This window comes from Pteronotus mesoamericanus, unplaced genomic scaffold (assembly GCF_021234165.1).
Source record: "Pteronotus mesoamericanus isolate MK-2021 breed Mesoamerican mustached bat unplaced genomic scaffold, CSHL_Meso_final contig_181, whole genome shotgun sequence".
NCBI classification, from domain to species: domain Eukaryota; kingdom Metazoa; phylum Chordata; class Mammalia; order Chiroptera; family Mormoopidae; genus Pteronotus; species Pteronotus mesoamericanus.
Window position 1 is genome coordinate 11,853,921 of NW_026555077.1, and position 18,134 is coordinate 11,872,054.

Here is an 18,134-nt window from a genome sequence, read left to right on the forward strand (position 1 = left end):
TTTAAAAATAATATGTTGGTACATTCTCATTGTCATGTAAACTTTTGCTGTTGAAGTCTTTTTCGCAAGGCTACACTGCTACTCCCCTGCAATGAACTCTGCAAGTACCACAAACACAGTGTAAGGAAACTGGGTTTCATATTGGCAAAGGAAAGGAAGACAGAAAGGAGAGAAAGAGAAGGAAACAGCACAACTAATATTACTTGAACAACTATAATCCATCAAGCACATATATTTTCTCATTTAATCCTCCTAATAATTTCTCAAAGTATATATTCTTTATCTGCATTGTGTTCAGAGCAAAAAACCTTTCATGTGTTCTACTTCACTTTAGCTGCACAGGAACACATACAAACATTTTCCAAGTGAGACAGGATTATGTTTCCCCAAAGTCTGGTACTTCAAAGTGAAAAGTTTCACTAAACACCTCTAATTTGCCAATGATATATGATCTTTTAGAACTGTTTTTTTCTTATGATGGCAGCTATGATATATCAAAGTCATTATAAGGTGGAAAAGCAACTGATAAGCGTATTAGTAAACCATGTTTTGTGGGGCAATAAATGAGGCAAGGGGATAATGAGGCAAGGGGAAAGGAAGAACTGAGAAGTTGACAATGATTTAAAGAAAAACATTTGCACCCTGGCTGATGTGGCTCAGTGGATTGAGTACTGGCCTGCAAACCAAAGGGTCGATGGTTTGATTCCCAGTCAGGGCACAGGCCTGGATTGAGGGCTAGGTCCCCAGTAAAGGGCACGTGAGAGGCAACCACACAATGATGTTTCTCTCCCTCTCTTTCTCCCTCCTTTCCCCTCCTCTAAGAATAAATAAATAAAATCTTAAATAAAAAGAAAAACATTTGCATTGATATTTGCTACAGGGAAGGTTTTAATCCCCATTAGTCAGATGGACAGAAGGGGTAACTGATTTCTAAAAATCATACATAAATAAATCTCACATTTCCAAGGAGACAATCTTCATTTTAGCACTTTGCTTGAAAGTTATTCCCTAACCCAATGAAAAGCTGAGAAGAATGAAGAGTTCCTGACCTTCTGAGAGTAGGCCATGGTGATCCACCGACTAGACCTGTCATAGATTCAAATGACCCTACAGAAGCTCATGGAAATAAGGCTTAAAAGGCACAGGCCTGGCCATTGTTTGGAATAGTGAAGCCAACAGAGGACCTCCTTTATGCATGAAATCTAACCAGGAACAGTTGTATTTGATCAGGATGCTGCAGGAGTGGGGTGGGGGTGTGGGTGAGAAAGGTAAAATGGATGTAAAGGATAGAGGAAATCGAGCTTGGAATATTAGAGACCAGGAGATAACAGCTGATAATTAGGCAACAGAAGCATTGCCTCACAGACTGCAAGTTTTGGGTTGTAATAGGTAACTAGTAAATACATAAGAGGTCTGAGGTCTTCTATAGTGACCAGCAACTGAGAAAGATTCATGTAAACTTACCTTAACAAGTGGATAACTCTGGTTGGATAAAAAAGGCATTTGAAAACGAAGAGGTAGGACCCAGAAGTAGGAAAAGATGGAGGGAGGTAGTACTTTCTGACCCGTTATTATGTCAGGCGCCGTGCTGAGTGCTTTACTTCTTATTTAAAAACCATTTCCATTTTACATACAAGAAATCTGAGGCTTGGACTTGAAGTTATTATAGCCGGGAAGGTTCTATACCAGATTAGCAAAAAGAACAGAGGTAGGCAAGAGGGGCACCTAGGGAGTTAATGGAAGCTTTATGAAGTTAGCATGATATACTGAGGTAAAAAAAAACTTACTCTTGGGCCTGGTGCTCCAGGTGGACCCTGTAACATAAAACAAATTTTAAGTTTTTATTTAGTAAATATATCAAGCCAGGCAAGCATATAAGCAACAATGATAAACAGATATAAATATAAATAAACTCACTGGAGGCCCTGGTTGACCTCTTGGTCCTTGGGGACCCTAGAAGAAATGGGACAAAGCACGACATATATATATTATGCTTTTGGACTGGTATAAACAAGACAACTAAGATACAACCTCTGTCATTGCCTTTCTATGTGGGGCAAGTCTTGAGATACAAAGTTGTTTTAGTATTTTGAAGTTATATGCTCTTGCATTGAGTTTTCACTCACATTGTTGAACAAGCCAGATACTTATTTTCATGTATTATTGATGTTAAAACTGAATTTATTCACTTTAATAAACCATGATAAATATAACATTTAAAAATGTTAATGCTAAGTGTGTTTTTTCCTGTTATTTTTTATCTACCATTCACTTAGTTGTCAAATGAAAACTTCAGTGTTCTTAGATCTTTCTTTTTCCTTCAACATCCACCTATGATTTGGTTATCAACTACTATTAATTTCACCTCCAAATCTCTCCAAAATACTACTTATCCATTCTTACAGCAACTGTCTTAGTTTAGCGTTAATCATGTGCTGTGAACTGAATGCTTGTTTCCCCCAAATTCATAGACTGAAGTCCTAATCTCCACTGTGACAGTATTTGGAGGTGGCACCTGTGTAAGGTAATTAGGTCATGTGGAGCCCTTAGGAGTGGCAGCGGTCTTAGCAGAAGACGTGCGAAACCATGTACGGATATAGCAAGAAGGTGGCCTTCTGAAAACCAGGAAGGGGACCCTCATCAGACATCAGATCTACAGGCACTTTGACTTTGGACTTCCCAGCCTCCTGAACTGTCAGAAATAAATGTTGTTTAAGCTATCCAGTTGATGGCAATTTGTTAAAGCTGCCTTAGCTGACTAAGACATCCTGTTTTGCCTGGGTTTGTAATCTGACTTCCTGCCTGACTTTATTCTACTATATTAACTACATTCTACTTACAAAATGGAAACCTAATACTGTAATTATTTAGTTAAAACCATTCAATGGCTCCTTATTGCTTATATAATAGAGTATAAACTTCTTAATAGTGATAGCTATCATTTATTGAGAACACACTATATTTCAAATTGTGTGCTTATTTATTGATAACTCACTGGATGCCAAGTTGTGTGTTCTATTTCCATTTTATAGTCAAGGAAAGAGAGTAGTTAAGTAACCAGAAGTAAGGGGCAACTAGGATTAAAATTCGAGTCAACTTGATACAAAAGAATGCTTTAAGATAATGTATGCCTCTGCCTCTCTTCAAGATATGTGTCTCACTTCCACTAGCTCCCCTCAACACATTGGCCCTCCATCTATAACCAATTATGTATAGATCTCTAAATTTTCCAAGCTTTGCACACATGGATTCTCTTGCATGTGCTGTTTCCTGACTAGGAATATTCCTCCTAACCTTTTCTACCTGTTTAACTCCCACTCCCCTTCCAATACCTCTTTAACACTCAATACCTTGGCTATCCCCGTGTCCCCGCCCTCTTGCTCGGCTACCCACTTCTTCTGCAGCCCACAATGCACAACACGCTGCAAAGTCCCTAGGGACCCTTGAAAGTGAGGTAGTCATCTTTTCATTTTCTGGAACAAGAATAGTGCCTAATACACAGTAGGTGTTCAAAAATTGTTATTGAATGAATTAATAATATTAAAATTAGCTAGTAATAATTTAGAAATTAGAATAGTTAAAACATGTATAGTAAAATGTGAAAAGTTCTATTGAGATTTTCCAAAATAAAAGAACAGTAATCATAACAGAATGGTGGTTACCAGAAGAGCGTGGGGATAAGGGGAGGGCAAAATGGGTAAAGGGGGTCAAATATATGGTGACAGGTAGAAACTAGACTTTTTGGGATGACCACACAACAGAATATATAGGTATGAAATTATAATTTTGTATACCTGAAATTTATTTAATAGTTATTAACCAACGTTACCTCAATAAAATTTAAAAAAAGAATGTCTACTCAAAATTTGATTTGCTTGATGGTCAACTGAATGTTATGGTTAAAAGATGGAAAGGCAAAATTTATCTTCCACTGAGTTTGGCATAAATCTGATGCTATGCTTCACTTGTATTAAGCATGTTTTATTGCCAAAGCTGTTGATTCTAAATATACTGTGACAACTAGAGCAAACAACACATAGTAACTTAAAAAGGGTAGAGTACTCCAACACCATGCCTGATGGACATTTCTTCACTTGCATAATATGTGATTATAATTTACAGTACAGAATGTATAAAACATGTACCTCAGAAGCTACATGATAAATTACAGAAATCTTATTTTAGAGACTGCCTTTTAAATATATAGAGGCTCAGAGTGGATTTGGCTGTGTGCTTCTCTATTCTAGATGAACATGGTAAAAATAAACAGTTGACATTTCATTCCACTTAGCACATTTCTGATGCTTTCAAAAATCTTGCTGATGATTCAGTCCAAAATATACCTTATCTTTGACTTTGAAAGAGAAATATATCATAGAAAGAAGAAACTACTTCTACTGCTGATTTTGAGTTCATTTCAGCTTGTTTCCCAGAATAAGTCACATCACCACAAGTATGTTCAAACAAAATACTTCAAACCAAACAAGACAGGGCAGGACAACCCCAAAGAAACAACTGCACAGAACTGGGCAATTAGCCAAGTACAACAAAAAACTATTCCAACAATGTAACATTTATTAGTTCCTTTTTATTCCTCTCACTATTGGGTCATTAAGGAAAAACAATTCACTCTCTCTAGATACTATATAAAGCAGTTAGTAATAAAACTATGATTTTTCTATGTTAATTTCTAAAGGGAACCAAATTAATGTCAATGATTATGGTGTTTTTTTGTTTGTTTGTTTTTTTCTTTTTTTTTTTTTTGCTTGTAGTAAAATCACTACCTTTGAAAACAAACTCATTTGGTTTAATTCCAGAATTTACTGATGATCCTCCAAAAATGACATATTTTATCATTAGACTTTGAAAATAATGATAAAGTCCAAGTCTTTGAACCTGAGCATTTAGATTTTGCATTTACGTAAATACATTCATGATTTACCTTCATAATCTTTAAGCTGGCACAGTTAAAGACAGCTTTCCTTTTCTTCTTAACAAATCGAGAAGCTTGCATTATAGGATGTTTAGAAGCACCCCTGGTCTCTACCTACTAGAGTCCACTAACAACTCTCCTTTTCCTGAGCTGTGACAACCAAAAATGTCTCCACACATTTCCAATGTCTCCTGGGGGGTGGGGACAAAATAGCTTTTGGTTGAGAATCACTAGTTTAGACGGTTTAATTGGGAGTTGAGTAATATTAAATAAGATTTATAAGACAGTAATATAACTAGGATGGAATCAGTGAATTACTTCAAAAATTACTCAATCATATTCTAAAAGTGTTTGGGGCCTAATGTAAACCAGGAGATTTTTGTAACCTTTCAAATTTGTCATTAACACAACAATTTTGAAGTGGGGGGAGAGTAGGGAATTCTACATGGTGCCTACTCAGAAGTTTCCTCAGAATATCACAAAACTCTGGCTCAATGTGGAGCAGAAATTTTCAACCTTTTTCATTTCATGGCACACATAAACTAATCATTAAAATTTTGCAGCACACCAAATATATATTTTTGCTGATCTGACAATAACTATAATTTTTATTCATTCACACAAGATGGCTATTGTTGTGTCGGCTATTGTCTTTTTTTTCTATTTGACAATCTAATGGAAAAAAGGTCAGTGCTCCTGATTAAACAGTCAGGTATTACATGTTTTAAAAATTCTTGTGGCACAGCAGCAGGCCTTTTGCAGCACACCAGCTGAAAACTGCTGATTTAGAGTAAATGTGTGAATCCAGGGACTTATTTTTAAAATAGCTCATAGGCAGGCAGACCAGAAGCAGGTATAGAATAGAAAGGAAAGGAACTCTTTCATATATGGCAAGACAGAAACAGATCTCTCAGTGGTGAAGATGACCTAATTGAGATCAATACTGGACTTCATAATGTAAAACTGCAGAAGAAAATAAATCTTCCTAACCAATAACCCAAAGTTATGCTAAGAGGATAATTTTCATGTGCTGTTTACTGAGATTTAACCTTCTTTGTTTTTTTGTTTGTTTGTTTGGTTTTTGTTTTATAGGGACTGAATCATGATGGTATGAAACTTGGTAAGAACAGCATAGCTGCCTAAATTCTTACACTAGCTTCATTGAAAATTTAAAAATAAGATTTATAAAACCTGTAGAATTACTGAAAAACTCTTAATGGAGTGTAAAAAGTGTTACTAACCTTTTTCATATAATGAAAGCAGAAAGGCTTACTTACACATTTTGGGGATTAAGTTAATCACAGCTGATCTCTAAGAATTAAGAGACTACTTTTATAAAGCCCTTTGCACTATAATGGAATCAAAAGAAAAGGGAATAAAAGACATTTAATGCCAATAACATAAACAATAAAAACAGAATAAACTAATAATACTAATGTGCCAATTAATCCTTTTATTCACCAACAGATTTTATTGTCTGCACTAATTACCATTGTTCACCTCCTTATTGGGTACTGGAAGTTTGCACCTTAATTATGAAGAGGACTATGGTAACCCACAGAGCAAAAGACTAATAAATATATTAATTCAGGAAATACTACTTTACTAGGTAGAATTGTAAATACCTGTTAACTTTTTAATTTTAGGGAATGATGTACATTGATTAATAAATTTACTTTTCAAATAATGCCTACTACATAGCAGATTCTGTTCCGGACACTGGTAACCAGTGTATCAGACAAACTTCCCTGCTCTCAAGAAGTTTAAATTCTAGCAGAGGAGACAGAAAATAAATAATTTCCGTTAGTGCTAAGTGCCATGAAGAAAACAAAACTGGATATTGTGAAAAAGAGAATGACCAGGAATAACAAGACAAGGTAGTCATGAAAGGCTTCTCTAAGATGATATTTGGACGGAGACCTGAATGATGAGGTAAAAACCAGCCATTTGAAGAGAAGGCAAAAGAATATGCTAGGTAAAAGGAAGGCATGTTACAAAGAAAGAAAGACAGACGTTCATCATAGTTGGCAAAGGGAAAGTGGTACATGAGACTGGAGAATAAACAGGGCTAGCTCACGTGGGGCACTGTAGACCAAGTAAAGAACTTAGATTTGACTAAAAGTACAAGAAAATGGCCTAAGGAGGTTCTAAATAGGGGAGTGATAGAGTCTGATTTACTCTTTCACAATACCACTCTAACTGCTGCGCGATTCTAAGTGCAAGAAGGAGGCAGAGGGAGGTTTTAAAGAGGGGAGTGATATAATCAGACTTACTCTTTTACAGTGTTACTCTGCTTGCTAAGTAGAGGAGGGACTACAGTGAGGAAAAGTGGAAGACACAAAATGAAGACTGGAGTCCAGGGGAGACATCATGGTGATCTAGACAAGAGTGCCAAGGATGGAGAATGAGGGAAGGGGATGGATGCAGAAGAGTCATTGCATCTCATAAGAACTAACGTCTGCTTTAAAGGACTGTTACTTTTTTATGTTCTATGTCTTTGTTCATTCTTTTGTGAGGGGCTTATTTCTTTCTTCATTTTACGTATAATCACAGACTCCTACAGCTGGAAGAGACACTAAAGGCATACTATAATTCCCCACTCAGGGCAGGAATACTAGTCCAGAAACTCGGAGAGATATAGGCTTCTACTGACAGAGACCCACTGTCTCACAAAGCTATCTCGTTTTAAAGCAGTTCATTAGCATTTGACAGCTCATTATAATATGGAAATTGGCCTCAGCATTCCACATGTTTAGTCAGTAAGTACCTACTGGGTGATACTATGTGCCAGGTACTTTTGTAGACTAGGGATCATGTGGTATTACAAAATTCACCATCTCTCAAGGAGCTAAGCACAGAAACTGAAAATTCAATGCAACGAATAAACCATTTCAATTTTATTTTCTAGAGTTACTCACATATATTTTTTTCCTTGAGACAACCTTTCAAATATTTGAAGACAACTATCATGTCCTAACATCACAAGACTTCTCTAATTCTTTTACAAATAATTTATTAAATATTTATCAAATACTCACTATAAGACAGACACTGCTTAGGTGTTGGGGAAACTGTACTAAAACAAACAAATGAAATGTTTGTGTCATGGAGCCCACACTCCAGTGTGGGGAGGCATAATAAGCACAATATCCTAAGACATAAGTTGCGTGTCAGGCAGCAAGGAAACAGGTAAAGGAAAAATAGGGAATCTCAGGCAAGTGGGGGCATCACTATTTGACATAGACTAGTCTGGAAAATCCTCTCTGACTAGGAGACATTTAAGCAAAGAACTGAAGAACAGTTTCCAGGCACTGTACTTGGTTCTGTACTTGGTACCAGGTATTATGTCCACAGGTGGCAGTGGGGTGAGGCTAAAACATCAGCAACTCCACCCGGAGCAAACTATCTTTGAATTGAAACCTCAAGATCAGTAGGAACTACAGGGACACACAGAATGGATGAGAAAAAGCAAGCACAAAAGCCAGGCAGGAAAGAGAGAACAGAGGGAATTAAGGAGAGGGACGATCAGGCTGTGGCAAACGCTAAACACCTCAGACATTTCAACGGGATTTTTTAGAACATGGGTCTCCGATACAGCACCAATCTCAGAGAGCCCTCCTCTGAATGTTCTTTAACTTTGTCCATGTTCCCCTTCGGGGATGGCCTATCCGTTGCCACTGCCTGCTTTATTTTGGATGCCGTGTCTCTATCAGTGCAATGTAAAATGCGGGAAAAACCCATTGGATTTGTAATCCATCACAGCCAATGAATTTTTTCCCCCTATGAAATGTCTGTGACATTGGCATAGGCACTTGAGGTTTCCTAGTCCTGGTGGCAGCCTGTGTTCTGGCTGGCGAGGGTGGGCCAGGGAGGCCGCCGGAGACAGGCAGGTTTGGAAAACGGCTAATTCCAAGCCTCTCTCCGTTTCCTTTCCCCTCTCTTCTCCTGGGGGATATGGCAAGGGTGTCTGGGTGCATGCATTCTTGCTCCCTGGTTTAGTAAGTCTGCTGAGAAAATGTGAGGGCTATATTTCTGCACATTAAACACTTCTATTTTAATGCCCTTTGGAGATTTTTAGGCTATCTGAAATCACATAATTTCCATTCTTCTGCTAATTAATACAATTGCAACTTATTCTGCAGCTCAAGCATTCCCCACAGTGAAAAGCAAGAAATCTCAGCTGTCACTGTGTAATCTTACTACTTTTTAATCAAGAGTTTACTGCTATCTTTCTGTTTATGCTTATGTGCCTTCTGTTCTCCGTTTCAGTCCCCCTCATTTCAATCCATCCCTGCCTTGTTTGGGGCTGCTGCTTTAAAAAGTTCACCAGGTCTCCGCTCGGGAAGTGGCCCCTTCACAGGGGACACCTTCCTTAACTCGGAAGAACTGACATTCTGAAAAGTAGAAATAGTGCCAGCATGAGCCACGTAGGTCTCCAAAGAACTGTGGGTTTTTTTTTTTTTTTTTTTTCCCAGCCGCTCACCATTGTTTCCAATTGGCTGAATGTGGTGGGCATACACCTAACGTGGCTTGGCAGTGCTCTTGCAGCAGTTGTGAAGAAGGCTCATACCTCTTTCTCCTGATGCCTGATAAGGCAATATTCCATTTCACACAGGGATCTGAGAAGAATGTGGTAGGCAGGTTCTTAAATATGTTTAGGCTTTACCAGTTTCACTGCTATACACTTCCTGAAAATTGTAACTTTATTTTTATTCTGCAAGTATCAGATACATAATGCACAAGTCGAGGTCCTTGCCTTCAAGAAGCTTATAGCCTAGTGACAAGTAATACTATAACCATGAATTTAGTTAAACTTACAGTTTCACCTCTAAAGCCTTTTTCACCTCTGGGTCCCTAAAAGGTTAAAAAAAAAAAGATATTACTTCAGTATTATTGATAGTTATTTATCAATTGTAGTTGAGGTTGTATACAGAAACATAACAATTTTTCTTTTTTTTTTTTTACTGTAGCAAGACTTGTTTAGTAAATTTATATGAGTTCTAGTTTTCTTTCCTACCTAAAGCAAGAACAAAAACAAAAACAATCTATTCACTTATCATGCTATCTGTTTTGCAATCCCTAGCTCCACCTTAACACAAGACAGCGTTAACAAGCTACTTGTTTATTTAATTAAGTCAAAACAGCTGATTGACAACCCAACAGAAAACAATTTAGAAAGGAATTACAGGTTGAGTTCTTCTAACATTTGTTTTCCTCGGCCTTTGAAACCTTGTTTCTAGGGAGGTTTACTCCTCTAACATCTTCTCATTCTATTCCTCTTTCTGATCTATATTCTACAAATTTTGATATGTTATATACATTTTCATTCAGTTCAAAATATTTTCTAGTTTTCTTTCAAACTTCCTCTTTGATCCATGGATTATTTAGACATGTGAGGTTTAATTTTTGTTTGAAGATTTTACTATTATGTATCTAGTTTATCAATATTTAGTTTAGTTCCATTATGGCCAGAGAAAACATCTTAGACCTCAGTTCTTCTAAGTTTAGTAAAACTTTTTTTATGACCCAAAATATGATTTATTTTGGTAACTGTTCCATGAGTACTTGGAGAGAATGTGTATTCTGCTGTTGTTGGATGGACCTACTGATTTTAAACTGTTAATATTTTTGTGTTCGTCATTGTGGAAATTAAAGATGAAAGTTTTGGTAAAAAGATGAGATAATACTATTCACCTTTTCTGTATCTTGAATTTATTGTTCACAATATAATATGAATGTTCTTCCATATCAATCCATATTCCTCTAGATAATTATAATGCTTACCTGGCATTTAATAAGCTATGATAATATTTTGTTGAATTTCCTGTTATATCTTTCTAATTTTTGCCATGATAAATAATACTGTGATAAATATCCTGGTACTTTAAAAAATTCTGATAGAAATTGTTCTGAAAAGTTGTTTGAAATTGCATGTACATCTGCAATGAACGGGAGGGTATATTTCTTCTAAAGTGTGCAAGTACTATCATTCTTTGTTAATCTTACCAGCTAAAAATACTACCTCATTTATTCACCATTTATATCACTTCCTTTGTATTTCCTACCTCATTCTTAAACCCACTTAAGACTGGGATGTTAACTTTTAAAAACTGATTTTAAAGATATCTTTACAGAATGTTTTTTACACCCTCCACCACCTCCAGCCCAGAATTAACAAGTTGGTATATATCTCACTATACTTTTTTCTGTTTTTAAATTGTATTTTATTGTTATTACAGTTGTCCCTGCTTTCTCTCACTTTGCTCACCTCTACCCAGCTCCCCAACCCCCAGGCAATCCTCCATATCATTGTCCATGTCCATGGATCATGCATGTATGTTCTTTGGCTAATTCCTTCACCTTCCTTCATTCAGTGCTCCCTTCCTCCTTTCCGAGAGCTGTCAGTCTGTTCCATGTATCTATGCTTCTGTTTCTGTTTTGTTTGTTATTTTATTATAACAAACATATAAGTGCAATAACATAGTATTTGTCTTTCACTGGCTGGCTTATTTCACTTAGCACAATAGTCTCGAGGTCTACCCATACTGTCTCAAAAGGTAAAAGTTTCTTCTTTTTTACCCCTGCATGGTATTCCATTGTATAAATGCACCACAGCTTTTTTTATCCACTAGTCTAATGATGGGTGCTTAGGCTGTTTCAAATTTTGGCTATTGCAAATAACGCTGCCATGAACATAGGGGTGAAAATTTTTTTGTATTGGTGTTTCAAGATTTTTAGCATATATTCCCAGAAGTGGAATTGTGGGTCAGAAGGTAGTTCCATTTTTACAAAAGAACGAATACAACACCAGGAAGACAAACAATTCAATTAAAAAATGGGCAAAGGACCTGAATAGACACTTCTCTAAAAAGGACATGCAGAGGGCCCATAGACATATGAAAAAATGCTCAATATCACTAATCATCAGAGAGATGCTAATTGAAACCACAATGAGCTATCACCTTGTGCCTGTCAGAATGATTACTATCAATAACTCAACAAACAAGTGTTGGCAAAGATGTGGATAAAAGGGAACCCTAGCGCACTATTGGTGGGAATAAAGACTGTTGCAGCCACTGTGGAAAAGAGTATGGAATATCCTTGTTATATTATTTTCTAATCAAACATTGACAAATATGTTTGCAAATGTACAGGGTTATTGATCATGGTTTATAATATGTTTGATATCATATTATATACTCTTCTATGCATCAGATTTTTCATACATAACACATCATAAAACAACTTCAAGTCAGCCAAACTAAATAAACTAATTCATTTTTAATAGTGGCATTATATTCCATAAAATGGTTAGACCACAAGTTATTCCATGATTTTTCTATATATGAGCATTCATGTGATTTAAAAATTTTTTGCTAATAAAAACAGTGCTGTGAAAAAAATATTTGTAACATTTCTTTAGTGTATTGAGTGTTTTTATTTCTATGGGACAAATTCCTCTAAGTGGAACTCCTTGGTCTAAGGTATATGAGGTCTGTCTGAAGGTATTCAGCCATGTAATATGAAAAATAGAGACACTTACTAAAGAAGATACAAGATACAAGAAACATTGTATGTAGGACAATGAGGCCTCAGTCCCCTTCAAAGCAGGCACATTGGGACGTCACACTGTTCTCCCAGTCACCACGAGCTGCGCTGTCGTATTTTCCTGAATCTTATCGAAGGTCTGAAATCTCTTCCCTTTTAAAGGTGATTTTAGTTTTGGGAAAAGCCAGAAGTTGCAGGGCACCAAATCTGGGTTGTAAAGGGACTGAGGTCACGTGGGTGATTTGATATTCTGCCAAAGCACTCTGCATGAGGTGGGATGTATGAGCGGGTGTGTTGTTGTGATGAAGCTGCCAATCACCAGTTGTCCATACTGAGGCCTTCTGAATCATCTGAATAGTTTCCACGGAGGAATGTTCAAGTTCACTGCAAAATTTGATGCAGATTTGTTACTCTGCTCTCTCAGTCATTTTAAATGTGATGGCCACACAGTGCACATTCTCATTCAGTGGCGTCTACCACCCACTGACCAGTAAAGTAAACTGCCATTGTTTATGCATACGCATTCCAATCCACTTTTCCTTGGCTTCCAGGTTATATCCACATCACGCAAACTGTTCTCATTATATTAACAATGGCTGGGCTTTTTCCAGACAGACCTCATATATATACATATATTTTAGTAGGTATCTTTCCATAAAGTCTTCAATTAAAATTTCTACCAGTGATAAATGAGAGTACAGTTCTTTCAACGTTCCTTTCTGAAAGGTCGGATATGATATATCATTATTACTTTAGTTTGCATTTCTCTGTTAGGACAACATCTTTTCAAATAACTATTGACTTCTTGAATTTGTTCTTTGTCTATTGAGTTTTTTATCTTTTTCATACTAATTTGTAAGAGCTCTTTATACATTAGTCTATTATATGGTGTATGCTTTGCAATTACTTTTTCCTATCCTATACAGAGGTGGGCAAAAATAGCTTTACAGTTGTGAATATGTGAAACAAAGTTTATTTTTGTCTTATTATTTATTATTATATTTTTTCATACAAACAACTGCAAACTTACTTTTGCCTACCCCTATATTATTTTGACTGTATTTATGGACTCTTTCCATATAAAATTAAATTTTTTTCAAGTATTCATATATACTTTATAGTTTTCAGGTTTCCATTTTATTTTTTTGATTTTTTAAAAGTATATTTTATTGACTATGCTATTACAGTTGTCCCAATTTTTTCCCCACGGCCCTCCTCCCCCTTGTAACCATCTTCTTTCCAGCAATCCCTCCCATTTATGTCCATGGGTCATGCATGTAAGTTCTTCGGCTTCTCCATTCCTATACTAGTCTTAACAGCCCCCCCTGACCCCCCCACCCCCCGTCTATTTTGTATCTAACAATTACGCTTCTTAATCCCTGTACCTTTTCCCCCATTCTCTCCCTTCCTCCTCCTGGCTGATAGCCCTCCTTGTGATCTCCATTTCTATGATTCTGTTCCTGTTTTATATAAATGTTTTATAAAAATGTTTCTATTTTATATAAAAGATCTCCCCAACTGTTAAGCTATACTTTAGTTTTCTAAGTATACATACAATTTCTAAGTTCTCAGGAATCACTTTCCAGATGAAAATGTACATGTATTTTGCCCTTTTCCTTTCAAATACCCAGGGTGACCCTTTGCGGATTACTCTAGAAATAAGATTAAAGAAAAAAAATATGAACAAAAGACCTGTATTGTGACAAACTTACGGTTCTACCTGTTGGGCCTGTTATACCTTCTCTGCCAAGGGGGCCAGTGTTTCCCTGTTGGAGTAAAAGAAAAAAAAGTCTACCTCATTGCCAGTACAATTCAGAAAAATTCTAGAAAATGTCTTGTGCAATGGTAAAATAGTCCATGTCTGCATAATTTTAGTTTTTACTATAAAATCTTATAGTATTGGTAGCAGTCATAGGGATTTTAATTTGCAGTATGTGGCACAATTCTACATACTATTATAGTTTCCGATGAGCAGAGTTACATTGGTATAATTCCTTACAAACTGATAAATCAGCATTACAATTTTCATGTATTGGTTAACTTCAATAATGCCATTTTATATGTGTCATTATATAAAAATGCAATTACTTTATATAAAAACACTACATAGAATTATAAAATTTTGCATAAACTATATTAAGGAACAGATGTTCAAGTGGCATGTACCATGGAATTGAGAGAAAATATGAGAAAGAACCAGAGAGCATCATATGTGACAAACTAACTTCAGTATCTTCATCTGTAAAAGTATTTCATAGGCCACTGTGATATTTAAATGTGACAAATGATTTTGAAACTAAGATTTATTTGATTATTATGATAACATTGAATAGGCTGGATCTTTGGTCTACTCCTCTCAAACTAGGTATAGAACCTATCATTTCTTAATGAATACAAACTACCTATTTTAGTTATTCCCTCAACTTCCACTTCCACTGGCTGCAAATTTCAGACTTCAAACTTAACCTGGAATACATAAATGTAGATATCTAACAGACTTTCTCTTTTTCCAACTTCCAAGGTACAGAAAATACCATTGATTGAGATAATTATAATGTCATGCAGACCATTGACAGACAGTTTTAATATTAAGTTTGCCTAGAATAAGAGAAATTACCTGATACTCTAAAAATAATCTCATGGAATCTTTTTTAAACACAAAGATTTTGGGTGGTGAACACACAGTGCCATTATGTGAATGATGTATTATAGAAATAACCAGACATTTCAAACTTACATAATTTTATTCACCAATGTTACCCCAATACATTTAATTAAATTTAATAAAAATGCAAAGATTGACTTTAAGTGATAATTTATAAATATGGTACCCAAATTTCAAAAATTCACATAAAATCAGGAGAGCTGATTTCTTAACCTAATCAAACATATCATCTAGACTAGCTTACCGCTGAAAAAAAGAAAGTCAAGAAAGTTTTAACCTAATAAAGCTTTTGACTGTGATCTCTCTGAAATAATGACTTGTTAAAAGAATGAAGAGATATACATGGACTCTAGAAAAAGTAGGCCAAAAGAGCCAAAAACTGTCTATGTTTATCTAAATACATCCAAAAGGTGAGGTGCTATGTTTGGTACCAGTTAAATACTAAATACATATTTAAAATGAAGAACAATTAATCCATATTTCCCACTTCAATTAATTTCACTTAATTATCAACTATTTATTAATTATTGAACAAGGACTAGACACTAGGCCACTTAATATCTGTTCTATATCTTTTTTATGCAATTAGCAAGCAAGCAACCTGCTAACACATCATTTGCTAAATCTGTTGTGGATTCAAATTCTGTCTCCTCTACACAAGAGCCATATGTGACCTGGAGCCACAGACTTAGTTTCAGAGACTTAGTTTCCCCACCAGTAAAGTGAAAATAATAGCATCTCTCACAAAATTTTCATGTGGATTAAATGATATAAGGGACACAAACCCTACACCAGTACCTGGCATATAATAGCTTTCTGCTAAATATTAACCTATCAAGACTTTTTATTGGACTCTGTTATGACTTAACAAAGGAATATCCAACTTATAAACTAGCATTTGTGAGCCAGTTATCCGAACTTTACTATTGGTGAGCTGATAGAATTTCTGGAGCTGCAACACAATACAGATTCAGACTCTGGCCTACAGATATCCAGCACTTGGTAAAACTCTGCTTAAGACAGATGCTAGGCAGGCAGCCAGCTTCTCTTTGATAATACCAAGAAAGAAGTTAATTAACTGAGAACTTAATAAAATTAGAATGAATGGATTTTAATTAGCGGGGAACTTAATATATGTAAGGACTTAGAGCAATATTTATCATAGAGAAGCCTATCATATATAACCCACTTGTGGGTAATCAAGAATTGGACTTTACATAAAAGCACCAATTTTCCATGGCTCTTCGGAAATCATAAAAATAACTAATAAATGTGCACCTGAAGAAATGTTGAGAAGGGTCTTTAAATAAATATTTCCTATGATACCATGGCTCTTTGTATTATTTAAAAGAAATTATTTTAAGAGTTAGGGAAGAGGCGGAGAATTTCGAAAATTCGACTTTTCATTTAATATGCTGCTGAAGACAGTGGTTTTCAGTTGTAAAGTCCTTCTTCGTGATTCCTGTTTCCTGTGTCTGAATTATTTTCCTTCTTCCTCTCTCTGCAAACTCTCTCCACCCTGGCCTAGCCGTGCTGTAAGCCATACAGGCGCTCTACCATGATAGCCAAACCACTGTTTGTTGTTTTATAGCTTTTTTTTTTGCTTTTCAGTTTTATAGATCATCTCATCAATTAAGAGACTATGGTTAATAAAAACAAAACAAAACAAAAAACTCTAAAGCAAAAAAATAACCCCAAACAAACCAACAACCAGTAGCAACTAGTGGCTTATCTATCCTATTTATATTCTCTACGGTTTGCAATTCCAGGCACTCATCAGATCATCGTAGTTTTTCAGACCCTGATCTTTGCAAATCTTTAAGCAGCTCCTCATCACTCTCTGGGGATACCCACCCCTGAGCTGGGGAAACAGAGCTATTGGGAAATATTTTTCAAAGTGTGGTCTGAGGAGCTCTGTGGTCACAGGCAAGCCTCCTCCAGGTGGTGCATGGGGGTGGCCTCTGGTCTTATTAATGCTTACAGCATAACACTGCTTTATGTTTTTGTTCCTAGTGTGAGTTAATAAATACATTATCCAGTGTTCACATTAATTCTGATGATTATTTTTTTAAAGTGAGAACTGGAAAGTGTGGGTGGTCCATGGGGTCTTTTGACCAAACTAACACATGAACTGAAAAAGGTTAATAACTTCTGCATGTGTTCTACTGAGTTTCTACCTTAAAAGTCATTTTATTAAGTCATTAATTTGGAGTTTATTAATTTTATAGTTCTTAACCCCAATTCCTATAATCAGCAAAGAATCACAATTTCTGGGCAGGTAGGAAGACTTCACACTTACTCTCTGTCCAACAGGACCTTTAGGACCTGATATTCCAACAACACCAGCATCTCCCTCAGGACCCTAGAAACACAACAGAAAAAAAAAAAAGAAGACAAAATCTTCAGCTCTGTAGAAACATTTCACAAATGAAATAATCTTGTGCCAACATACCCAGAATTGCCTTTTAAAAAATCTGATAGTTAATGATGTCCATGCTGAAATATTTTGGAGTAATTGTACTCAGGTCTGCAATTTACTGTTGAATATAGGGAACGGATTGAGAGAGGGAGCAAGGGATGGACAGATGGATAGGTACATGTAAAGCAAGTAGAGTAAAATGTTCATGGAAAAATGAAGGAGGGACAAAAGCAAATTCCTCAATAAAATTGATAGACAAATGTATAGTTATGTAAGTTTTATAATGAACATATTTAAAATTCAAATATATAACTGTACTAACTGAAATTTTTCAGATTAAAATAATAAAAGCTCAAGTCAGAAACTAAGTATTAGTATTTCAACATATTTTTTTCCTGGCTAGCTAGAAGGCTAGTAGAAAATTATGTAAACATACTTTGGGGCCTGGAAATCCTTGGAAGCCTGTCAAACCTTGAACACCGTGTTCTCCCTGCAATGTGAATAGATATGGTAACGATTACTGTGCAATGGTGTTTCAGTCTGTAGAATAAGTGCTTAGTGAATTTCTG

General features: G+C 35.9%; 1 protein-coding gene across 1 annotated transcript in view; it reads right to left on the minus strand.

Annotated features, from left to right (window-relative positions):
* Positions 1–18,134, minus strand: part of COL24A1 (collagen type XXIV alpha 1 chain) — a 299,775-nt gene that overhangs the window by 16,853 nt on the left and 264,788 nt on the right. The window contains 6 exon segments of the mRNA XM_054566926.1: positions 1,788–1,814; positions 1,918–1,953; positions 9,752–9,787; positions 14,194–14,247; positions 17,446–17,508; positions 18,002–18,055. Coding sequence (XP_054422901.1) covers positions 1,788–1,814; positions 1,918–1,953; positions 9,752–9,787; positions 14,194–14,247; positions 17,446–17,508; positions 18,002–18,055 — 270 coding nt within the window.